The sequence below is a fragment of the Anguilla anguilla genome, chromosome 19 (genome assembly GCF_013347855.1).
Source record: "Anguilla anguilla isolate fAngAng1 chromosome 19, fAngAng1.pri, whole genome shotgun sequence".
Lineage (NCBI taxonomy): Eukaryota > Metazoa > Chordata > Actinopteri > Anguilliformes > Anguillidae > Anguilla > Anguilla anguilla.
The window spans coordinates 6,645,539-6,671,045 of record NC_049219.1 but is presented as its reverse complement, the minus strand read 5'-3'; the positions used below and the strand labels follow the sequence as shown (position 1 = coordinate 6,671,045).

Sequence of the window (25,507 nt, the reverse complement as noted above, 5' to 3'; positions counted from 1 at the left end):
AGAACATTCCTGAAGACCTACTCTTAAAATCTGGCATTTCTCCAGGAGGAGTTTCAAGTGCATGTAATAGGTATGGTGGAGTGCACGGTGGTACAGAGTTAGCACTGTAAACTGAGTTTGGTGGGATGACCAAAAATCACTCTTAAAAAGCAGGTAAATAGAATCCAGATCAAGGCACTCGGTCTACTTCTCTCAATCTCAAGAGCCCAAGTTTTTTTTTTTTTTTTGCCATGGCTTAATGTCAAGAGCGTTCTTTCTTGCACTGTCAGAGCTAACTGGACTGAAGTGCTGCTGAATTTAATTCTGAATTGTATTCAACGGGAGGAAGTGTCTTCGCAGCACAGACAGGCAGGTGACACAGAATAGCCTGCGGTCTGCCAGAGAATTTGGAAGACCTGGTTTGTGTTCCACACCTTCCCATATCCCTGAGGTGCCGCATAGCAATGCTCGATGCAATCTGTGAGAGGTGGAGGTGACAACTGGCGATCACGTGACCGGACTCCGCCTCCCCTTTTTTTTCACTCGGTGGGCGGGGCCAGGTGTGTGTGCGTGCAGCCGGTCCGGAGGCTGAGCCCCACCTGCTTTCGGCATTCGCCTCGTACCTGAGGCGACCGGCGCCCCCCAAGGGTTAAATGGGGGGGGGGGGTAAACAAATCGCCGTTTGGAGGGAATGCTGACCCCTGCTCCGCGGAGGGGCCCCGGAAGCCCAGTAAGGCTAACGCTAGGCAGGGCCGTCCCGTGCAGGGGGGGTGCCCCCGGTCCAAAATCGCGACCGCGCCTCTGTGGGGTGACTGTAGCGTCTCCCTGGTGCGTCCCCCTGTGGAAGAGGCCCGGTCAGCTCAGCTGGTCCGCTGCTGTGCGTGGACCCTGGGCTCTGTCAGTCATTTGCACTCATTTTGATGACTGACTGGGTCAGTAGTGTGACATTTTATAGTGCTCCAGTACATGTTTACTCGATATTAGGAGCTCTTGTTTTTCAACCACTCAGGCTCACAAAGAGAGACCTTGCTATGTGTTTCTCTGAGTTAATTGTACATAGTAGCACATTAGGAAATAATCCACCAATAGTGGAACCAAAAGGTTCTTTCATAATGTCACTGTTCTTTGGTTCTGTTCACTCCGCCATGATAGCAGAACTGTATAAATGTTTGCGCACTGGGCACGTGCGAAAGGGTCGTGACCCCGTCGACGCGCCGAGGGCTTTTAAGGGCTTTTAAGGGCGGTGTCTTAAGAGCGGGTTGCCCCGGGCGACGGGAGCCGAGTAATATCCGCGCAGGTGATCAGGTGACTCTCCCCCCCCCCCCCCGAGGCGCCGCACTCGCGTAGTCTCCCGAGATCAAAGCCGCCCCCCTCCCCCCTCCCCCCTCCCCCGCCGGCCGGGCTGACCTCAACACCTGGTTACCGTCGGCAACGGCGGCCCACCGCCCCGAGAAGGCGCTCAAAACAATGGGCTGCCTTCATCTGCGACCGGGGAATGCTGGACTCCTGTCAGTGTTGGGGGGGGGGGGGGGAGGAGGAGTGTGGGGAAGGGGGGGGGGGGGGGGCTATGGGTGGATGCACCGCGCGCATTTGACGGACAGAAACGGCGGTCAGGAGAGATGCTTGGCTTTATGAAAAATCCTGGGAGTCACTAGCGGGCGGAGCCGGTCCTTCGGGTGTGGAGGAGGGCCGGCGGAAATGCAGGTGCGGAGAAGGAGGAAAATCAGGGAGGTTCGTTTTTTTACCCAGAATCCTCAAGTCCAGAAAAGGAGTGGGGACAGGAGCCTGTATCAGGAAGCAGGGTTACTGAGTTAGCTGGATAACTGCACAGAGTAAAACCCGGAACAGCTCTTCTTTAATGCAGTCCGTGTTCCAGATTTGGGAGAGTTCCAGGTTTTACTCAGTGCAGTTATCCAGCTAACTCAGTAATCCAGGCTTGCTCGGACTGTTCTAGAATCCTGATGTGTCACAGTTAGGCGCCTGCCTCTTGCCCCGCGCTGCGGAACGGCCGCTGCAGTCGTGACAGTTTTACAGCAGCGCTTTCATCGTTTTTCCGCGTTACCGTTAGGCCAGTTATACGCGCTTTCATGCGCTAAATTGCCACTCACGCTGCAACGTTGCCGTAGAATCCGTCGTTCGCTCGTGTCGGTTTGTGGTGGGTACGGAATCCGTGCGTGTGAAAACAGATTCGTCACTGTCTTATCTAGTCTGTGAGGCGCTCCGTGATCGACTCTGACAAGCTTAATTTCATCATTTCCTCCTGCCAGCTGGATCGTCCCACTGTTTGTTTTAGTCTCTCTCTCGCTCTTTTTACTCTTTTTTTTTTTTTTTTACAGAGACATTATGCCCTTAGATCTTGTATGTACTGTATGTATATGATCCCATTTTTCCTTAAATAATTATGCTTTAGTATTATTTTGACTGTGCTTAAGGAAGCACTTTGCTATAATGTAGTTGCAGTTACTGTGAGATTTATTCAGTTCAACCAGTATGATATAAAAGTGATATTTATGTTTTTCATACAATTGTGACTAAATTCTAAACAATTAATGTGTTCATATATGCAGTCTCTGAAAACATAATGTCTATCTACAAGTGGCCTTGGAGTTCCTTGAAGTGTATTTTCTTGCATTTGACCACAAACCTCTTCGTTCCCCTATACCAGCCATTGTAAAACAAAATCTCTAAAATAGCTTCTTTTTATGTGCAATTCAGGGTGTCTCGACAGATTGATAACATACAGCAAAACTGAAATAATATTTTTTTTTAAACACAGAAAATGACCTATCCTTTTAAGAGATACCAAGTTGTGGGGCCTATCCACACACTGGAAACAGGATGGGGGTGGGGGGTGTGGGGTGTGGGGTGTGGGGGGCGGAGGGGTCCCATTATTGCTGAGATTATGGAACTTTTTCCTCTGTTAAATCACACAGGATGCCTCAGTCTGTCAGTCAAAAATCACACACAGCGAGAGACACCCCATCATGCTGGGTGTGGGTGTTATGACAACGTTCTGACCGAACGTTATTTTAATTCACGGTTTACGTACAGTAAAACATGTGGGCCTAGAGTGCTAATCCCCCACCCCCCCCCCCCCCACCCCCCACGTTTACAGCTGTGGGATGTCTCCAAGCCAACCAGGGTGATATGTCATAAGTGGAATTCTTCGGGAGCTGTCTGGCAGAAGAATGCATCTGGACCTGTAGGCCTGGGATTTGTAGTCCAAACACGGTCCCGCTAATGGACTCTTATCAAGTTTTATGGGAACGGCGTGAACGACGGGGAGTTTTAGGTTTGAAACACGACTAAACGTAAGCAGCAGTGGCGGGTTAGCAACGGGGAGTGATAGAATACTCACTTTACAGATTTTATTACTGAAACGATCTGTTTTACAGCACTTAAGGCTGGCACACACAGCTGTGGTGTCAGTTTGACCTGACGTGCGAGGCGTTCTGGAGACAGAGCTGGAGCTGAGCCTTCAGGTTCATTTCCACTGAAAACAGGACTGGGGGGGGGGGGGGGCGGGGTCTCGCGCTTCTATTTATTGGCTGGCTTTGTTGTCATTCAAAAATTTGAATCGTCAGTTGAAAGCTAGGGATCAGCTGGCTCAGTTTCCTTCAGTAACAACACACTGCAGGGATTACCGCCTCACCTATCTCTTTTTTAAACACGTTTCGGCTTTAATATAAACTTAAATAGCACAATAAATAACAGGAAAGTCTGACAAAGGCGATGGTAATCTGTTGGTTTTATTTTTTGCTGTCGGCAGTTATAAGAAAACGGGAGTGGTGTTGAGTTATTTGCAGATGACTGTCGTGCTTATGTCCCGGTGACGCCCTCTCTGTGTTAACGGTGTGCTCGCTGTGCCATAGCTTCAGATGCAGTGTAACCGCTGTGCTGCGAGTATGCATGGGGTGCAGTGTCACTGGAAGGAGGCGGTGACTGCAGGAGGGGTGTGCGGAGAGGTCCTGCCCCGGTCGGAGCTTCCTTTTGTCTCCAAAATCCAGGGGGGCTGAACCTACCAGCAGCACAGCTGAGGCTGAACTTCCATGCAGCACAGCTTAGGCTGAATTTACATGCAGCACAGCTTAGGCTGAGCATGAACTCGCACAGCTGACTGGTATTCTGCTTCTGTGTTTCTAGTTTCTTCTTTTGGCCCTTGTGCGTTCAGAGAAACTTTAATGGACCAATCTTCTGCCATGTTTTGTTTTATTTACATGGTTTAATTTTTTTTGGTCTTGGTCTTTTCTCTAGAATGAAGGCACCCTTACTCTGGTGCTGTCTCCTGTGAGCGAAAGCCAGGCCCTGTCCCGCAGCCCTCAGTCTTGCGCTCCACGCAGGATGAGTGTTAAACTGTCGTGCCGCACAAAGGATGCTTAACAAGCGCTCGCGCCTCAATCTCGACGGGGCCAATGATTTAAGGCCGCGGGCGGGACGCTGACCAGGCTCGGAGAGAAAAGGGATCGTCTGTCAAACGGCTGACTGGGGGTGGAAAGTGGAAAGTCTCAGTGCCTTTTAGTGCTCTGTGAGCGGCGATACGTCTCCCGAGTCTGTCCGCTCCTCTAAAAGCCTGACTAATGCCCTCGGCCCCCAAACGGTTAATGATGACTCCCTTTCTTAGGCAGGGTGCAAGCAGGTCATTATTGTTATTTTTTTGCCTAAGTGCTTAGCGAAGTGGTGGCTTGTGATAGATGTGATTTTATTGGACGGAAGCACTCGGTGAACCGGTTCCTTGCGGCGGCCGGTTTGATTTGATTGGCTGGGGAGGATTAGGGTCGCAGGGAGGCGTGGGGGGGGGGGGGGGGTGCGTACGCACATTAATGTAAAAAGTGGGAGGGCTGTACGGGTGAGTGAACACGCCTGCTACTGCCAGTGGACTGGACTGAAGTCAGTTAATCCCTCGCTATTGAAATGAGTAATTAATTATGAACAAAAGACCCGGAAAGCTTCTGCATATTTCACTTATTTTACAACTTTGACCTCTTTGTTAAATTCATACTGTGTCGCAGCATCTCGCTGAAGACAAACTTAGAGTGCTTACCTTAGAGTGATTAGATGGGTGTTCAGCAACAGCTATGATGCTTGTCAGACTACTCCTCTTAAATATATGCATGGACATCAAAATGGCCGCCGTGTTGCTGACAGCTGTTGGTTCGAGGCACGCCTGAAGTCCTTACGCTGCTGCAGACGGCCCGCGAGGTGCCCGAACCTCGCTGTGGGTATTGTGTGACAGAGGGGAAGCCTGACCACTTTGTTCCTTAATTACTTTGTGCTGCGTTCACGTGAGAGCATGCCCTGTCACTCAAAGGGGGGGAAACAGACCCAAAACAGCCACCATGCCCCCCCCCCAAGCAGAAAAGGGTGAATGAAGGACACCCCCTATTTATCCCGAATCGGAAGACCGGTTTTCCGAAGCGTGAGAGAATTTTCAAAAATGTAAATGCGATGGAAATGACTCGAGCTGCAATATTGCCACTGCGATAAACTTGACAACATATGAATATAAGAAAATGAGGTGACTTTATCCGTCAGTTCCCACCGCATCAGGAAATGTGGCATAAAGTAGGTACTATGCAGTGTACTACTCTGAATGAGTACAGAACCAATGGTTGTACAGGCTGAGAAGCCTTAAGTCAACATCACCGCAATCGAGTTGAATCGCCGAGATTTCACCGACCCTACTAGAGTTCCTGGTGACCATAGAATGCTGTGCTTGATTCTAGTTTTTGGTGGTGCTGTTCTAATGCATTGTGTCTCGTCTCTTGTTCCTGCTGACCCGTGCATGTCATGTCTCCCTGTCTTTGTATGGTGGCTGCAGCTCGGTGCATTACCTCGACTGGTCTCGGATACCATGCAGGCTGTGTGTGCTGGTGAACACACCTTATCTGACAGCGTCTGATTGGCCTTTGGCCTCACGCTGGCAGGCTCTGTATGTAGAACACGGCCTATCAGCTTTCAAGGAGCCTTAAGGTGTTGAAACGGCCTCACAGAGTAAATTTTATGACAGCTCCTGCTATCTGTGTCAGTGTGGCTGTGAATGGTGTTATGTTACGTGATACTGTATGTTACTGTACAATATAATGGGTCCATGTTTTGGATGTTTTGTTGTTTTGTTTGTGTCTGTGTGTATTTTGTGTGGTTTTGACTGAGTCTGTATGTTCTGTGTTATTTTAGCTTAGTTTGTGAGTGTGTTCAGTGATATTTTAGCTACGTTTGTGTGCGTGTGTGTGTGTGTGTGTGTGTGTGTGTTCAGTGATATTTCGGCTAGGTTTTTGTGTGTGTTCAGTCAGGGTTATTTTGGCTTAGTCTTCATTTGTTCAGTAGTTCAGTGTTTGTAGATAAGGTGTTGTTGTATTGTCTGTAGATAAATTGCTGTGGTGGTGTCTGTAGATAAAGTGGTGTGATAATGTGTATAGATGATGTGTTGCGTTGTCGTCGGTTACAGACGGGCTCCACGTCGTCACGGCGCTCTGCACCCTGCGCGTCACCATCGTCACGGACGACATGCTGACCAGCAGCATCACGGTGCGCCTGGAGAACATGTCCCAGGAGCGCTTCCTGTCCCCGCTCCTCTCGCTCTTCTCCCAGGGCGTGGCCGCCGTCCTCTCCACCGCCGCCGACCGCGTCTTCGTCTTCAACGTCCAGAACGACGCCGACGCCCGCGGCGGCGGCGGCGGCATCGGCATCCTCAACGTCACCTTCTCTGCCCTGCCCCCCGGGGCCCCGCCCGGGCGCTTTGTCCCGTCCGAGGAGCTGCGGGAGCGCGTCTACCTGAACCGCACGCTCCTGACGCGCGTGTCTGCGCAGCGCGTGCTGCCGTTCGACGACAACATCTGCCTGCGCGAGCCGTGCGAGAACTACATGCGGTGCGTCTCCGTGCTCCGCTTCGACAGCTCGGCGCCCTTCATCGCCTCCGACACCGTCCTCTTCCGCCCCATCCACCCGGTGAACGGCCTGCGCTGCCGGTGCCCGAGGGGCTTCGCGGGGGACTACTGCGAGACGGAGGTGGACCTCTGCTACTCCGCCCCCTGCCTCAACAACGGGCGCTGCCGCAGCCGGGAGGGCGGCTACACCTGCGAGTGCCCGGAGGACTTCACCGGTGAGCTCTCTCTCTCTCTCCCTTTCACTCTCTCCCTTCCGCTCTCTGTCTCTCTCTCTCTGTCTTTCACTCTCTCCCTTCCGCTCTCTGTCTCTCTCTCTCTCTGTCTTTCACTCTCTCCCTTCCGCTCTCTGTCTCTCTCTCTCTCTCCCTTTCACTCTTTCCCTTCCGCTCTCTGTCTCTCTCTCTCTGTCTCTCTCTCTCTGTCTTTCACTCTATCAGTCTCTTTCTCTGTCTCTCTTTCTTTCGCTCTATCTGTCTATCTCTGTTTGTGTACCTCTCTCTCTGTCACTCTCTCTCTTTCGCTGTATCTGTACCTCTCTCTCTCTGTCTTTCTGTGTACCTCTCTGTCTCTCTCTCTCTCTCTCTCACTGTACCTGTCTCTCTCTTTCTCTCTCTTTCGCTCTATCTCTGTCTCTCTTTCATTCTATCTGTCTCTCAGTGTACCCCCCTCTCTGTCGCTCTCTCTTTTGCTCTATCTGTTTCTCTCTGTGTGCTCCTCTCTATCCCTCCTTCCTTATCTCTCTCTCTCTCTCTCTGTTTCGTTCTTTCTCCCTCTTCCGTCTATTCCCAGGTTCTCTTTTTCTCCTCTCCTCCTTTCGTCTGTGGGTCGCACACGTTCTCTCCTGTCTTTCTCTCCTGTCTTGCTCTCTCTCTCTCTTATTCTCTCTCTCTCTTCCTGTGTGGGCCTCGCTGTTATCAACTCTTTGAGGATCATTGCAAAAACAGAAGAAGGCAAAAAGCCTGGCTTCCTAGCAGTGCGGCAGACCTATATTTTAATGGACTGTGATTTAATAGAATGTTGCACTTTGAGTCTCCACCAAGTTAAACATTTATCTGGTGTATCTTTTAAAACAATGGTTGTGAATACAGCCTTCGCAGCTTATTAGAATTAGGTGACAGTCCCGAGGTGTTATGGGAAGAATGGCGTTTGTGCAAAGGAGGCTCAAGCTCAAGGCTCTGAACTTTTTCTCCCAGTGCATCATGGGATTGTGTAGGGAGGCCTGTTTAGAAGGGCCTATTTCTCAGCCTCCAGTTTCTCTCTCTTTATCAGTTTCTCTCTTTCTTCCTTTCTGTATATGCCAACCACCCCCCCCCCCCCCCAATAAGAACCTGTTATCTGTTATGGCAGTGCCTCTGATCCCACAAGCACATCAAAATACTCTGTAAGAGACGCCCCCCCAGCACCCCCCCTCAAACTTTCCCCCTTCACGGGGGCAATTACCTGCTAATCGCCCTGTGCCTTTGCAGCTCCTGCCTTTTTGAAGGTCGCGGTTCAACCGCTGCCGTTTCGTGGTTATTACCAGGGGCGATGACAGCGCCTCTGACTGCATCCTCCTCCACTTTTTCATACGGGCAGAAACCGGAGCCCTGTCACTCTTTCAGAAAGGGGGGGGGGTGGTGGTGATTACCGGGGGTGGGGGGGGGGGGGGGTAATAAGGGTCAGCTTCCTGTGAGCCGCTCGCCGCCCGCGTTTTTGTGACGGTAAAATGGCCGCCCTGCGCTGGACTCCACCAGGCTGACTGCAGACGGGTCCCCTTTCACGTTCGCGTGAACCCGCTCCTGGTTCCCCAACGGTCTTAACTGACAGCGTCTGCTTATTGTCCGTCGAGCTTAGCCTCGAGAAAGGAAGCCGCAAAAATAATTCCCACCGTGTCACGGGCGTTAATTAAGTAAACACAGAGGAACGTCGTAAGCTGGTTGACAAATAGCACGGCGCGGCGAGAACGTAACCGGCTACGCTCGCCGCGATTCCTCCGCCGCTCGTTTCGCGGGACGATGAAGACGCCGGTCGGCCCGCAGCCCGGGTGACAACCCCCCCAACATTCTTTTCCGCCGCTCCGGTTGCCATGGAAACTGAAGCGGACGCGGCCCCCGCGTTCTTTCTGGGCTCTCTGGCACACAGCCACGGTTCCGTCTTCGCTCCGCGGCCCCCGCCCTGCCGATTAGGCCCTTCTTCACGAGGGAACGCACGGAACTCTGGGAACTGACCCCTAACGCGTGGCGTGAGTGTGCACGCGCTGATGGAGATAGTCAAAGGGAACCAGATGCTTGGCACTCAGCAGCTGCCAGTGTCCAGCCTTAACTGTGATTTTGGGCGATTGTTTTTTATCTATATTTTCATTATGTTCCAGACCAGAGGGTGGTTGGGTGGGGGGATTCTCCGGGGGGTGGGGGTTGCTATACTTACAGTGCGAGTCCTTTCTTTCCATCTATAACTGCTTTCTGTGCTGTCTAATCGGACAAAAAAAAACTTGTAGTTAAAAAAAATTAAGGAATTCAGTTAATATATGCATATTTATTGAACAACATACCAAAGTACAAAGATTATTTTTCAATTTTTACCTACAATAACAAAAAAGGACTACTTTGACTAATTAGAGGAAAGTCGTGTCTAAGGTTATTAAAAGATTAAGTAAAACTCATTTTTTTTAACGTTATATGAAGACATAGGAAATAAATGTTTATACTTCCGTTTGTTATTCTATAACAGTGCATACATTACTGAATTCTTCTCTACTTCCTGATATTTTTTAAACCACAGGTGATATCCTGGACTTTAATCACGGTCACACACAGTAACTTGACCAGGCTGAAACTGCCAGTTACTCTGTAGTTGCCGGGGAGCTGCGGTTCCCAGGGTAACGGTCGAACGCCGGCCGCTTATTGGCCGGCGCGTCGGCGCTGCTCAAAGGTGGCGGGACGGGGGCCATTGTTCCGCCGCCATTGTGCTGTAAACCGTCCGCTTTCCCCGGGAGGACAGGGGTCAGCCGGGGTCAGGGCTGCGGGAGTGACAAAGATGGTTTATTTTGACAAGATGGGTCCGTCGTACGCGGAGGGGGACAGAGCAAGACTGTCACTTCGAATCAGAAAAGGGCGCTTGGCCTGTTTCAGCGTGCATGCAGGCTTCATGACAATTTGGGCTCACCGGTGACAATAATGATATTCATACGAATCTGACTCAGTAATAACACCCACTGACAGTCTTTTTATTCTAGGATTTGACGAGGATGACATCAAGGTTTCAAGCTTTTAAGCAATGCTTGCAGCTGTGCAATATCTTTATGAAGATTGTTAAGATCTATTGCAGCAGAGTTTTAAGGGTGAAATCAAAGTGAATTTCAGATACGGTTTTTTTTTGAAAAACCTCAAAAACAAAAAAAGTCAAAACCATTAAGAGCAGAAAAATATATAAGATGGAGTACAAGCTATTCAGTCTTCCGAAGCTCATCTTTTAACTACTAACAATGTTGAGAACTGACTAAATTCAGAGCACTACAAAAACACTATTAACATGAATTTAAAAACACTGTGCTTCATGTTGTATTCTTCTTTCTGTTTCTAGTCTAATAACCATCACCCTTCGCATTATTGATGTAACCAGACAAGACTGTTCCTGACCACCCGAGTTCCCTTTCAATTGCTACTGCTGAACAGTTTCAAATATAGATGCTTCTATATTGTTCACCAGCAATGTTGAATTAATAAAGATAGAAGGGACGTAGTAGAACGGAACACCTTTCTCTGTCACTTAACCACAGGTTTTGGTTTTTTGTGAAGTTAGGAAGAAATGTTAAGTTTTATTAAGATGAACGTTGTTTTCTGTCCTTGCTGCATTCTCCGTTTGGCGGCCATTTTGCTCATAGCTAGCATTAGCCGCCGTTAGCCCTGTCGAGCCGCCTCTCGGCTGCGCTGACGCCGGTGCGGTCGGGGTTTCCGTGGTTCCCGGCGGCGGTGTTAGTTAAACTTTTCGGGGCGCCCCCCCCTCCCTCCCTCCCTCCCTCCCGCAGGCGAGCGCTGCGAGGTGGACGCCCGCTCGGGGCGCTGTGTCCCGGGCGTGTGCCGGAACGGGGGGACGTGCGTGGACCTGCTGGTGGGGGGGTTCGCGTGCCGGTGCCCCGCCGGGGCCTTCGAGAGGCCCTACTGCCGCGTGGGCGCCCGCGGCTTCCCCGGCCAGTCCTTCATCACCTTCAGGGGCCTCAAGCAGAGGTTCCACTTCACCGTGTCTTTCATGTGAGTACCCCGCCCTCACCCCCTGTACCCCAAATCTCTCTGTGTACCCCTGTACCCCACATCTCTCTGTGTACCCCTGTACCTCAAATCTCTCTGTGTAACCCTGTACCCCAAATCTCTCTGTGTACCCCTGTACCCCACATCTCTCTGTGCTGCAGCAACCCAAATCACTCTGTGTACCGCAGCACCCCAGATATCTCTATGTACCCCTGTACCTCAAACCTCTCTGTGTACCCCTGTACCCCAAATCTGTGTATTCCTGTACCCCAAATCTCTCTGTACTGCTGCACCCCAAATCACTCTGTGTACCACAGCACCGCACATATTTCTATGTACCCCTGTACCTCAAACATCTCTGAACCCCTCTACCCCAAATTTCTCTGTGTACCCCCGTACCTACCATCTCTCTGTGTACCCCTGTAACCCAAATCTCACTCTCTCTCTGTCCCACCCAGATTTCTCGCTGTATCCCTGCAACCCAAATAGCTCTGTACCCCAGTACCTCAATCTGTCTCTTTAGCCCCGCTGTTTATATCCTGTACCCCACTGTCCAAAGCTCATCTCAACAAAACCTCTTCAGTGGGTGGATAGACTTGGCTGTGTCACATGACCTATGATCACCATAAAATATATGAATAAAACTAAATAAGTAAACGACTAAAAGAAAAATGGGGGAAAATGAATAAGTAACATAATAATAATGTCATATATTTATATTATTAATGTATTTATTATTATTTAACCAGACATTCGTTTGGTTATGTTGACTTGTCACATTTTAAAATTGATGTGTTTATTTAAAGGTGATTACCCCTCTGTTAAAATGGCTGTTGAAAGAAGCCCGTGCCTGAAATGGCGGTGGAGCGATTTTAATGGGGGGTGTTTTGAGTTGCTCCTCCGCCGCGTCGCTCGCCGTTGCTGATGGGTAATAAACGGGGTGCGAAGGACGGGGACGACGCGCCCTGGCTCGCGGGGCTCCCGCCGGCGCTGGAAACAGGAAGTGGCGCTCCGCGGCCGGCCGTTTATCAGTGTTGTGCTTTGCTGGCGGCGACTTCCTGTCGGCCCGGACCCGCGGCAGCTGTCCTGTGACTCCTCTGCCATGGCAACCTGAGACCACCCCCCCCCCCCACCCCCCTGGGTCCGACCCTCCCATCCTGGGGACGTGCGCTGGCCTCAGTCTGGCCGTGTACCGTGGTCCCTTCATCTACCTGCTCCTCTCTTTTCTCTCTCTTTTAGCTGTCGTTTCATCCCTCTCTCTTCCTCCTCTGTCCATCCAACAGTAGTAAAGGAAGGGGCGAGTCGATCAGTTCTCAGACCCTGCTGCTCGGTGCTGTGCACGTGGTCTCCTGCATGACCCTGCATGATACAGTCCCAGTGTTTCTCTGGGGTACAGTCACAGTGTTTGTCTGGGATACAGTCACAGTGCCTCTGTGTGATATAGTCTCAGTGGCTCTCTGTGACACAGTCGCGGTGCGTCTTGCTGTCGTAACTGTCACGGTGACCGTATCCCTACACCTCCTCAGGTTCGCCACCCACGAGCGCAACGCTCTGCTGTTGTACAACGGGAGATTCAACGAGAAGCACGACTTCATCGCCCTGGAGATCGTCGACGAGCAGATCCAGCTCACCTTCTCTGCGGGTGAGAGCCTGTGAGAGAGAGCGTGTTTCCATGGTAACGTCATTAGCGTCACCCTCTACCGTTGCCACGGTACAGGTGAGGCACAGACGGAGAAACCAATCGTATTGCCATGTGACAGGTGACACGCTGTTTGAAAGGTTTCTGTGTTTGCTGATGATTGACATTTGACACACATCATTTGATAGACAGATTAAAGCAAAGCAGCAGTTCTACGTTGAGGCAGTATTTGTTTTACTGGTTAGAATTATCCACATGTAAACAATGTTATCAGGTAAAGCCCATTGTGACGATCTGTGCGAGTATTTGAGGAGTCGGATGAAAGCTTTTCAGTATGCGGTCGGACTGCGGTGGTTGTGGTACTGGTTCTACTGCAGGCTGGTGGACAAGTGTGTGTGTGTCTGTGTCTGCATGCCTGTGTTATACACACGTCACAGTGAGGGAGAGAGTGTCATGAATAACACAAACACAGGTGCACATACAAGCATACACACACACACACACACACACACACACACACACACACACGCATGCTGATAAGCAGTGAGACAAAGCCTTGAGTAACTCACACACACACACCCAAAAGAAAACATGACCTGTTTTGACACAACAGATGTCCATTTTTGCCAGGCCAACAGAAAAGTGAGCACTTTTTCTTTGAGAGGATATCTGTGGTATCTATATGAAAGTGAGACACACTGTTTTGTCAAAAAAACACACATGTCGTTTCTCAAAGAGGTAAATCAGAAACTGAGAGTCCTCGTGTTTTCTGCTTCCTTTATTGTATTCCCCATTTCCTGTTTCCTCCCTCCAGGAGAGACCAAAACTACGGTGTCACCCATTGTCCCCAGCGGGGTCAGCGATGGCCAGTGGCACTCTGTTCAGCTGCATTATTACAACAAGGTAAGTGACCCCGGTGGGAGGAGCCCTGCGTGTCACTCACGCGCGTCACCGCAGCAACCTTCAACCGCAGGCGGGAGAAATTCCGTTTGGGTCGACTGCAAGTCTGATTGGCTGTGCAGCACATTCGAGTCGTTGCAAGTGGAAGTCGACCAGGAAGAAATTTCAATAGGTGCTTTCGGTCCTTATTTGTCATAAGTGACACAGAAACGAGTTATGAGGAGATGTATAACAAACACAAGCGGTGTATTTTTATCTTTGTGCTGTTCGTCGTTCTCCGTTTTCCGCTTTTTGTTCGTCCTTTGAAAGCGTTCGTCCTCTTCCCAGCCCCCCGGGGCCTGGCGACACAATGAAAACCCGTCTGTCCGAACACCAGACTGAAGAGAGATTGATGCGGCGAGGGAAAATTCTCGATAGCGCGGGGCTTGCTTTTTAGGCTAACGATTCCGATTTTGTGTGCCCGTATTCCACCTTTAAAGACGCCGTCCGGTTTTGCGCGAGTCGTTTTGGGTTCTTTCCGACGCGGCCGGGACGAGGTGGACGCCGAGCGCGTGGGGGGTTTGTTCCTCCGCCTCCCCCGTTTGTTTAACCCCCGGTTCGTGTTTCGGGGCCCATCGACCATCTCGCGCTCTTTTCCCCCCGGCCCGCGCGCGCTTTCCTGGGAACGCGGACAGCCCAGCTGTCGTCCCTTTCCGCTCCGCCTGGGGTCGTTCGGGATGACCCGTCGTCGATTTAAAAAAAAAAAAAAAAAAAAAAAAAAAGGCTCACCCATGTGACCATTTCTCCTTGCCCCAGCTGACGGCGGCGGAGTCGACGGCTTCGTTCGCCCGCCCCGTCCGTCCGCGTGACGCTCCACTTCGCCGTCCGGCGGTTCCTCTCCTGCCTGTTAAGAGAGACACCCCCCCTCGGGAAAGGGCGGGAACAACATCCTCGCTTACGATTGTTATCACGTTTTTTTGTTAGTTCGTTAGTTTTTTTTTTTTTCTTCTCTCTTTGAGACGTTGTTTGTCGCGGGTTTTGTCTGCTCGCCTCTGGGGGGGCCGCGGTCAGGCCGAGCGAGTGTTAAAATGGGAGTCTGGCTAGGCCGGAACGTTCTAGCTCTTTCCTTAACGCGTAAACATACTAAGAACTGGAGATTGAAACGAAATTGGCCTTATTGAAAAGCCCCTGGGCTGTTTGTTTGTTGAAAATTAGCTTCTGTGATTGTCATCACTCTTGTGTATATGTAATAAACAAATGTTCTTCAGACAAGCAAATACGTATCTGAGTATGAGTACAAGGGTTGGGTTTTGTTTAAACTCACTGAGCACAAGCCAATACCATGGAGCCATAAGCATGTAGTCTGAACTTTCTGCAATTGGTGTGTCCAACCGAGCACTTTCCCTGAGTTTTTAATGTTCTTGCACGGGGGGGGGGGGGGGGGGCTGTTTAAGTGCACATTTCGGGGGTGGATTTGTCAGGGTTTGGGGGACTGCCGACGTTGAGACCTGCTCTGTGAATTCCTCAGCCTGTGGTTCTCCGTGTTTAAGGCCCAAAATGGTCGCCATGGGGATTTCTCGAGGAATCCCATCGGGGCCACCTTGGCCTCTCGAAGCGCCGCTGAGATTAGAGGGCTCGTAAATCAATACGAGGGCCCTCGACCAGCGCCCAGGGACCCTGATACAGGGGTCAGAGGTCGACAAAGCTGGGGTCTCCAGATTTAACCCCGTGGGGCTGTGTGGGGAGCCTGGGTGGGGGGTGGGGGGGGTAGGCATAGAAAGCAGCGGTGCAGGGGTTGAGCCTGGTGGTCGCCATGGGAACGCAAACGAGTTCTCCTCGAGGGGCAATTCCTGCTGTGACACCCTGACAGTCGGAGAAAAGGATTCCTGGAATTCCTGATTTTGTTCGGGACGTTCTCGGTTCTCCTCGTGACCGGAGGAGAGCGTGCCGTTTGGGCTGATGGCCCTCCCAGACAAGGAGGCCCATGGGAATGAGCTGGACTCCACCTGACAGCGTCTCGGAGTAAAGAGGGGAGATCTGGGATCAGTTGTGCTTTTTAGCTCTTAAGGGAGGAGTGTGGGTATGGACAGGGGGTCAACAGATCCTAGATCAGTACTCCTGCTCTCCTGCGCTCCTGTAGGCGCTCTGTGTTTACAGGCAGGGAAAAGAGGTCACCTGACCTCAAACCTCATTGGGTGGATGAAAATGAAATGGCTTTAGCTGTCTTCACTCCAGTAGTCCAGCATTCAGTTTGTTCTTGCGCACTTTTTTCCTCTGGTTTATGAGGGATGTTTGTTTTATATTTTTAAGTTTAACATTTTCATCAGATAATTCGAGCCTCCTTTCCCATGGAATCATAACTGTGTCATCATTCAGAATTTAGAAAAATATTCAATGTTTCGTGAGCGTTTTATTAGGAAATCATAAGTGTTTGTTCTTTTGTGATGTAGAGCCAGCCAGAGTCTTATGGAGCCCCGTCTGCCTAGAGCCAGTTTATCGGCTGCGGTCAGGTGACTGTCTGCCCCACCCACACCCCCACCCCCACCCTCGCCCCCACCACCACCACACAGCTGTCATTACATTAAAAGCAGGCCTGCTGAAATGACGTGTCTTCAGGGCAACTGAGGAACTTAGACAAAGGTGAGGTCAGACTCTGCGCGGGAGGCGGGGCTTGCTAAAGTGGGCGGGGTTACGGCTCCCTACAATTCTCTCTGCCCTCAGTTTTTTTTTTTTTTTTTTTTTTTTTGAACGCTGGAATTTTCTGGGTCAGTCTGGAATTTTCTGGGTCAGTCTGGAATTTTCTGCAAGTCCGAATGAAAAGAGCCACGAATGAGCATTTCCTCTTCACGTAAGCGTTGATATTAATATGCGCTAGCGCTAATATTATCGAGCCGGTTATATAAATGTTGCTAAAAACAGACGGAGGGGCGAAACGCGACCGGTTGAGTATTTAAACCGGAAATTTCAGCTGGTGACCTCACAGTACCCACGATGCCTCTCTCTCGGCAGCCCCATTGTGATGTAAAACGGTTCGTGTTTAGCTCCGTGGTGACGGGAGAACAATGCCGACCCCCCCCCCCCCCCAGCTCCCCCCGCCCCCCGGGTGGGCCGTCTGTCAGGATAATGGCCCGGCCTTGCGTCTGTCAGCGTCCGCCAGCCCGTCTCTGAGCTCCCGCCAAACTGAGCCCCTGGCGGTACTGCCGCGCGCGTGAGCGGAGCGCGCCTCGGATGGCGGGTGCAGCGACACCGCCAAGGGCTGTTAGGGTGTGAGACTACGGCATTTATGCATGGGCAGCAGTGGCCGTGCTGAGGGTTCTTAAGTAATTTATCATTTTTCTAAAAAAAAAATAAAAAAAATGATATATATATATGTGTGTGTGTGTGTGTGCGTGTGTGTATATATGTATAATTGTATGTAATTGTCCACATTTTTTGCTGTTTGCTTGACTAGAAGCCGGAGTCCTTCTGAAGCGAAGCCAGTGACTTCCTGCTTGCTCGTTCTTCATAAACAGACAGGAGACTGAACGGAAGCCAATATGGGGGGAGCCCTAATGGCTCCCGGATCGCTGGGTTGCCGTTCTCCGCACTGCGCTCGAAGGCTTGTTCCGCTGCTGAACTGCGGCTCGTTAAAATGCCTTTTAAGCTTCTTTTTTTCTTCCCCCCCCCCCCCCCCCCCGGTCTCCCACTACCACCCACTCTTCTTTATTGAGCACCTGAGTTGCGTTTTTAAGAGAGTTTTAACGGATGATGAGACGGCTGAGAGAGGAAACGAGGCTTGTAGCAACAGCTCACTGCGCGGGATGCTTATTACCTGGTCCTGTGTGTGTGTGTGTGTGTGTGTGTGCGTGCGTGCGTGCGTGCGTGCGTGCGTGCGTGCGTGCGTGCGTGCGTGCGTGCGTGCGTGCGTGCGTGCGTGCGTGCGTGCGTGCGTGCGTGCGTGCGTGCGTGCGTGCGTGCGTGTGTGTGTGTTTCTGAGTCAGGGTGGGTGTGTGTGTGTGTGTGTGTGCATGTGTGTTTGTGTGTGTGTCTGTGTGCATGTCTGCGTGTGTTTTTGTGTGTGTCTGTGTGCATGTGTGTGTGTGTGTATTTGAGTCAGGGTGTGTGTGTATTTCTGAGTCAGGGTGTGTGTGTGTGTATTTGAGTCAGGGTGTGTGTGTATTTCTGAGTCAGGGTGTGTGTGTATTTATGAGTCAGGGTGTGTGTGTGTGTGTGTGTGTGTGTCTGTGTCTGTGTGCATGCATGGCTGCGTGTGTTTTTGTGTGTGTCTGTGTGCGTGTGTGTGTGTGTGTCTTTCTTTGTGTGTTGCATGCATTTGTCCTCCTCCACGTTCTAAATTTCCCCAGGCTCCTGAAATGCCCCTCTTCCCTTGGCCAATCAGATGGCTTGAATTTAAGGAAGTGCAATACGCTGTTAGTTTCGGAGTCAGGATTAACTGAATGGAAACAGGGCTGTCCTTCTTCACTTCATCTCAAAGCAGCCTCTCCCTGACCTCGCACGGCAAGGTTATCAATAGAGCAGTCCAGAGCATCGCAGTAAAACTGTCCAGCTGAATTCAGTCTGCACCGGCAGTGTTTTAGTGCTACCTTTCATCTCGTTTAAGCACCTTATTTTCATTTAAGATATTTTATGGAAAGTGGTATTTACTTCCCCTCCAATCCACACATTCGCATAAAGATATTCAATTTCCGGAAGGCAAAGATAATTCAGTGCCAGGAACAGATGATTCAGTGCCGTGTAAATGTTAGCGTCTCATTAGCGTTAGCTACCGGTGTTCGCAGTTCTTTTTTTTTTGTGAAAAATGATTTCATGAAATGGTGTGAAAGGGGGCACTGCTGTGGCAGAGATTGTCACAGAGAGAGGGCGTGGCTTTGGAGTAAGTGGGAGGAGCCGTAGGGCCAGTTGGGGGTGGGGTTAGAGGACTTTTTTAAAGAGGGGTCTAACCCATGCTTTCTCTCCCATGGTCTACCCAGGATAGCCTGCACCTCCTGGACTCCAGCGGGGTGCTGCGTATCCCCCTTTACACAGCTTGGCTGGAGCTGACACATAAGGAGGTACTGTGACCTGCCCTCCTCTGCCCAGAAAGCATCACCCACCCAGCCCAGAAAGCCATGCCCCTAGCTCATAAAGCCCCACCCCCTCAGCCCAGAAAGCCATGCCCCCTGCTCATAAATCCCCACCCCCTCAGCCCTGAAAGCCCCACCCCCCCGCTCATAAATCCCCACCCCCTCAGCCCTGAAAGCCCCACCCCCCCAACCCAGAAAGCCCTGCCTCCAGACCACAAAGTACCACCCCCAGCCCAGAAAGCCCCACCCCCACCCCCAAAGCCACGACCCATCCCAGAAAGCCATGCCCCCTGCTCATAAATCCCCACCCCCTCAGCCCTGAAAGCCCCACCCCCCATCCCAGAAAGCCATGCCCCCTGCTCATAAAGCCCCACCCCCAACCCAGAAAGCCCCACCTCCAGACCACAAAGCCCCACCCCCAGCCCAGAAAGCCCCACCCCCCTCCAGCCTAGAAAGCCACACCACAGCCCACAAAGCCCCACCTCCAGACCCCAAAGCCCCACCCTCTCAGCCCAGAAAGCCCCACCCCCATTCCAAAGCCACACCTCCATCCCAGAAAGCCCCACCCCCTGCTCTTAGGGGAAGGTGCTAGCTCTCTGGTCCTTATGTCCCAAAATCTCATGGATTTTCCCTGGCCCCCTTTCCCTCCTGTGAAAATGGGCGATTATCCAGGTAAATTAGATACATTAGCGTGGGGTCCGGGTGTGGCCTTGTGTGGGACTGGACGTGGTCTTGCATGGGGGGGTCGGGGGGGGGGGGGGGTTCAGTGTTTGGGTGTAGGGTGGAGTGTTGTGTCGGGTGTGGTTTTGGGCAGAGTCAGGGTGTGGTCTGGGGTGAGCCTTGGGCGGGACAGAAGCTGGGAGGTAGAACAGGTGACAGGTAGCGGAGATAACTTATCTATTTTGCAAAATAGATTAGCCCGAGAGATACTACAATTAAAAGCATGTACATTACAGGGAAATGCATAAACACACAAAGAACTTGCATTGAGCCTGTGGGTATTGCAGCACACAAACCAACATGGCGTTTTATGTATGTGTCCAGTGTATCTTTGTATGTGATGTGAAACGTTTTTAATACCTATGAGTGTGACTGAGTGACTGTGCAGTTCTGTGAAAGGTTCAGTTTGGGCTCTGGGCTGTATGTACATGGCAGGCTGTGACTGGGGGGGGGGGGGCGAGAGAGGGGCGCCAGTCTGTACCCCGGCACAGATATCTCACGTCACCGTTTTGAGGGCGCTGAGTTTTCCCATGACCCCCTGGGGCTCAGCTGCCCCGTGACCGCACGCGCTAAAGCCGCGATATCGCGCACGCACACTCACCCCGCTGTGACCCCTGACCTCTGACCTCCTTACCTGATTCCATGCTCCACTTCCTGTCGTGTCAGCAGATTGAGGGTGAACCCTCCCCACCCTTCGGTCTTAATACTGTTCATGTTTCCAATATCTCCACTGGTATCTCAAATCTGGAACGAACCGGAACTAACTTTTTTTTTAACATGACATCACATTTTGTCGGTCGCTACTTTGGAGGTCCTCCCACATTTTCAAATGGTAAATGGTAAATGGACTGCATTTATATAGCGCTTTTATCCAAAGCACTTTACAATTGATGCCTCTCATTCGCCAGAGCAGTTAGAGGTTAGGGGTTAGGTGTCTTGCTCAAGGACACTTCGACATGCCCAGGGCGGGGTTTGAACCGGCAACCCTCCGACTGCCAGACAATCGGTCTTACCTCCTGAGCTATGTCGCCCCTTTTCAGAAGGAGATGTAAGTACTTGCACCAAAACAATGGCTGTAGTAATCATTACATTGAACCAGTCATGGAGTGTGATATTGCTAGCTCCACCCATTAAGTGGGATTGGTTGGCGCCTGCATGTTACCAAATGAGGAGCAAGAACAAGGGCCTCAGTGGAAACATCCAGACCTGGGAACGTTCTCTGTGTTGTTTCTGGCTCAGTGTGCGTGTGTGGAGAAAGTGTCAGATTTACAGCTGCTCCAGGGCCAGTCGCTGAGGGCGCGCCTCGTAGCTACGGTCGTTCTCTGATGACCCGGGTCATCGCATCGCAGACGCGGCGTCCCGCACGCGTGGGGATTTTTAGGGAGCGAAGCTTTATTTGCGGCTCCGAAGGCCGCGGGACGGGCGCGTAAATCACTCGGCGAGAGATTCGTCCGCCCGCTTCCTCCGGGCCCCGCCCCTCTCGGCTCTAAATAACCCCGCCCCCCCTCCCCCCCGGGGGAGGAATCCCGGCCGGCTCGCCAACCCCTAAAACCGCTCGTGGGGGTTTCCGCAGACGGCATGTTTACATTGGGGGGAGCGAGCGCGAGTGCCGAAAGTTACGCGCCCTCCCCCCCACCACCCCCCACAACGTCCCGTTTCTAACCCACGTCAACAGGGTAGACGGCTCATGCTCTCTGGCTCCATGTCATTCATTCTTTCCCACCGACCAGAGCGCTAGTTGTTTTCGATCGGGGCAGTTTGCCGTCGAGGCCAGCGACGGTGCGTGGATTCGCTCAATTGGGGGGGGAATGCGCTCTTCTCGTTGCCAAAAAACGCCGGTGACCGACGGGCTCTGGCATTTCTGCTTGACGCCCGTGCCTCCCCGGCTCCTTGGTTCGAGAGAGCCGGAACGAATCTGCTTTGACGGGCGGAATGAATTCGGTCGTGACGGACAGAGAGCGAGTTTGTGAGAGAAAGAGAGAGAGGTTGAGTGGAGACATTTATGTGCGGGGTGGGAGGGAGGGAGGGAGGGGGGTGGGGGGGGTCGGGCAGGTGTAGGACACACAGGTGCGAGACTGAACGGCAGACGAGGCGGGGCGGGGGCCGTCTTCCCGAGCGAACGTTGCCGGAAAATTCATCGTAAAAAAAACTTTTCCCCCCCCACCATCCCCTCTCCACTCCACCTCCCTGCTCCCCCCCTTCAGAAAAATCTCTGCTTAACCCCCCTTCCCCCGGGGTCATTGATTTGCCACCTTTCCTAAATAAATTCTTTTTTCGGCTCCTTACCCCCCCCACCCCCCCCCCCCCCCCCCCCGCGCAGGAGGAAGAGATTCCGCACGCTTTGTGTAGCGTGACTGAACGCTCGGAGCATCAAATGGGTCTGGCTGCTCTGGCAGGATTTACGTCCGCTGCGAACACCTGGCACATCTGACACACACGAGCTGTGCCTCTGTGCATGCGGCTGTTCGCCTGTCTCTCCTTCTCTCTCTCTCTCTCTCTGTGTCTCTCTCCCCTCTCTCTCTCTCTCTCTCTCTGTGTCTCTCTCCCCTCTCTCTCTCTCTCTCTCTCACTCTCTCTCTGTCGATGTCTCTCACCCTCTCTCACCTCCTTTCTGTCACGCTTTCTCACATTTGCTCTTCATCTCTCACACGTCCTCTCTCGTTCACTTCCATCTTCTTCTTTCTCCATCTTCTTCTTTCTCTGCCCCTGTCCCCCCCCCCCCCACCCTGTCCCCCCACCCCACCTTCTCTCTCTCAGCAGCACTGACGTGTGCAGCTTGGCTTCCTGCTGTCTTTTTGTCTCTTTGAATCACGAAGTCGTTTTTCTTCGGCTGATGCAACCACAGAACCCAATGCACCTTCTACCTGCGAAACAGCCTGAGCCAAGTCTGAAGTGTTTCACTCTGTTTGACAATGGTTTCTTGCTCTTCTGATTGATGAAAGCCCTTGAAGATGGTAGCTTTCAGCGGGCAGGGGGTGGGTCTCGCACAGTTTAAGGTTCAAGGTCTTTTGGCCTGGCGAAGCGAGAATGTCGCCAGGACGACAGCATGTCATTCCCTTTGCTCCCTGGGAAATGTAGTCCGTCCGGTCTGTGCAACACTGTCTCTGCTAGACGTTTGCGCCAGTCGTAAAGTTATCGCGGCGTCGAGCGAAAAGCCCGAAGGACGCGGGAGCTTAGCTTGTTTGCCAAAACGTGCACCGCTTCCTGTGGCAATTACACCCGCGCTGAATGACGGGTCGTCCCGGGGAGGGCTTTTTGGGATGCGGGCCTCGTTCCCGATCGTCCCGTTTCTCCAAGTTCCCGAGGAGCCCGGCGCTAGCGGGTTGCCATGGCGCCGGCGAGGCTATCGTCCCCCGGGAGACGGGCGTGGAGACGAAGGGGGGGGGGGGCGGGGGGATTGTCAACGCCCCCCCGGAGACCAAACTGCAGTCTCTGAAAGGCTGCGTCTCCGAGCCAAGTTTGCCGTCTCCGTGGGAACAGACAGCACACACAGCGCCCGCTGTGTCTGCCTGTTTGATGCCATCAGAGCAGTGAAACGTTTAAAGACCCGATCAAAGTCGTCATTTTATACATAAAAAAAACAAATAAATCTAATACTGTGATATTAAGCAGTCCTATTTTATTCAATTTGCGATTTAAGTTGAGTTTTTATATCCTGAAGCCAACAGTTTTCTTATACTGCCAGCCATAGGAGTGTTTAGTACTGGTAATCCGGAGACCCCGATTCTCGTTTAACTAACATGGACATTTTAACCAATCAGAGATGCAGCCATTTAGTGGACAGCCAATCAGGAGCGAGCTCAACGTGAATACCCGTGCAGAAGGGACGTGCCTTGTGACCTTTCTGAAGTCCATGAGACTTTATGAGACATGAGGCTTTCCGCTGGTGAATTGGCTCGGCTGTGCCGAAGGAGGGGCCATGGAAGCTCCGCCCCTACTGCAACCTGATGATTGACAGCCCGTGGCTGTTCATTCAGGGCTGTTGCTGGAACGGTGTTGTGCGGCTTGGGGGGGAAGCACTTGTGGCCGGGCAGCTGGGCAAATTGATTTTGATTGAATCTCCAGAGCTTGTGTTACTGAGGGATGCCGTTGGGCTTTTGGGGGACACAGAGCAGTCATGCGCAGGGCCAGAGTCCTGGCCAGATGTGCCACATCTGGGCCCACATCTGCCTGGCCTGAGCGCCCGGGGGGGGGCGCTGGTTTAGCCTCATGAGAACCGGGACAGCCTCGCGGGCCGGCTACTCTCCGTCAGCGTTTCCCTTCCCAGAGTTCCTCTGTAGCTCCTCACATCTGAAAGTTTCTGTGGTAATGTGTATTGATCTCTCAGCATTCCGTGGTACTGCCATTCAATGCATTAGCGCTCTGTCTTAGCATAGTACGATCTTTTTGCATTCTAGGTTGTTAGCGTTCTGTCGTAGCACAGCGCGATCCCATTCGCGTTCTTGTCGTTTAGCTTGCTCAGAGTTCTCCAGCTATGTAGACTCCTCTCAGAGGCTTCCAGCACGTTTTTGCTAAACAATGCCCCCCCCCCCCGCCCTCCCCACCTGTTTTTTTGGAAGGGGTGGCCACAGTCCTTGTCCTGCCGTCAACGCGGGTGTCCCCCGGGCCTCAGACAGCAGGTGCTAGCGGCGCTGCCCGCTGAAAGGGGGGGGGGGGGTTGGTTCAAAGGCCGAAAGCCAGCCTGTGTGCGGCTCTTTCTCCCCCCCGTGTGTGTGGGGTTGGCGGGGCTCCAGGGGTTTTTAACGAGATTCCAGGGCCGACCCAGTTTCCCTTTCATGTGGAGCGGGGGGGCCGTCGGGGGGCCGAGACGGGAGAGGAGGAGGCTCATGGGAAGGCCCCGCAGGTCCCAAGGTCCTCTAAAAATAACGCCTGTTAGCTTTGGTCTGCGTCTGAAGCGGAAGCCGCTTCTCGGATTTACTGGAGACGACGCAGCCCTCATCGTGAGCTTGACCCTTGTCAAGCTGCTATTTTATCGCCGTTCTCTACATGGAATAGTTCATCCCTAAAATAAATGTTTAAGTTCAGTTAAATTAACAGGAAATTAATTGTTAATTAATCATGGCCACTTGGTAGATTTGTCGCTGATAGATTTAAGAGAGCTGAAGGATTCTCTGTTGTTTTTCTGGGTGGGCACTCATAGTTGGCTACTTGATTTGTCCAAAAATAGATATGAATGTGGTTAATACCTTCTGCTGCTTATCTCATATGATGTACTCATTGCTTGCATTCTGCTGAGTCATTTAGCAAGGTCGTGACCTATTAAAACGCTTTATGGCGAACTCGGGAATCGGCAGTTTTTCCACATTGCTTATTTAGAGGTTTCCCATGGTGCACTCCTCTCCACGGTCGACACCAGCGGGGCCATTAGAGGGTCCTCTCTTTCGCGGCCACGCCCCCCTGACAGGAAAGTAACGGAAAGCAGGGGGTTGCCAGGCAGGCTGCCGAAAAACACAGCCAGCAAACCGCGGGTGTTTGCTTGGCAACGGCTGTGGAAAATTGGGATGTTTTTTTTACTGTAATGGGTGTGGAAGGGGGCGGGGCCAGCTTTGGGTGGAACGTACGCGCCCCCGCTTACTGCCAAATGATGGAAACTGTGTTGCCCCAGGAGAGACCATCCATCTCTCTCTCTTTCTCTCTTTTGCTTTCTCTCTTTCTATTTCTCTCTGTCCTATTCAAACTGCCCTCAGCAATAGAGTGTCCTGTCTTTGGCTAGGAGAGAATGCCTTAGTCCGACTTTTACAGTTAAAGTTTTCGGGAACAACACAGAAACCGCTTTGTTCCCAGAGCGGGATTCGCTCCTCGGGCCAATCATTACAAAACTTTATTAGTCTCCGACTGTTTAACTGGCACAGTGACCTGAAGTAAAAGGACGTGGCTTGATTTAACCACAACAATGTAGTCTGGTTTTATTTTAACAGTTCGGTTTTATGTACACAGTTGTTCTGGACTTGAACAGAAAAAAAATATTTCTCAGGCCAGATTATCATAAGTATGACCACTTTTCTTAATGAGAAGTTAACCCTCAAAGACTGAAGATTCTTCTTTGCTAAAGATTAACCCCATTAGTTATGTTGAGTATTAATCAGCTAGTCTTGTAAGGGTAATTTTTTAATGCTG

General features: G+C 51.7%; 1 protein-coding gene across 1 annotated transcript in view; it reads left to right on the top strand.

The window, feature by feature from the left end:
• The window catches only part of LOC118219222 (cadherin EGF LAG seven-pass G-type receptor 1-like), a 62,404-nt gene that overhangs the window by 11,936 nt on the left and 24,961 nt on the right, over positions 1 to 25,507 (top strand). Inside the window, exons 2-6 of the mRNA XM_035402224.1 lie at positions 6,425 to 7,078; positions 10,870 to 11,092; positions 12,616 to 12,731; positions 13,543 to 13,631; positions 18,578 to 18,658. Of these exons, the coding sequence (XP_035258115.1) occupies positions 6,425 to 7,078; positions 10,870 to 11,092; positions 12,616 to 12,731; positions 13,543 to 13,631; positions 18,578 to 18,658 (1,163 nt within the window). The remainder of the gene's footprint in view (positions 1 to 6,424; positions 7,079 to 10,869; positions 11,093 to 12,615; positions 12,732 to 13,542; positions 13,632 to 18,577; positions 18,659 to 25,507) is intronic.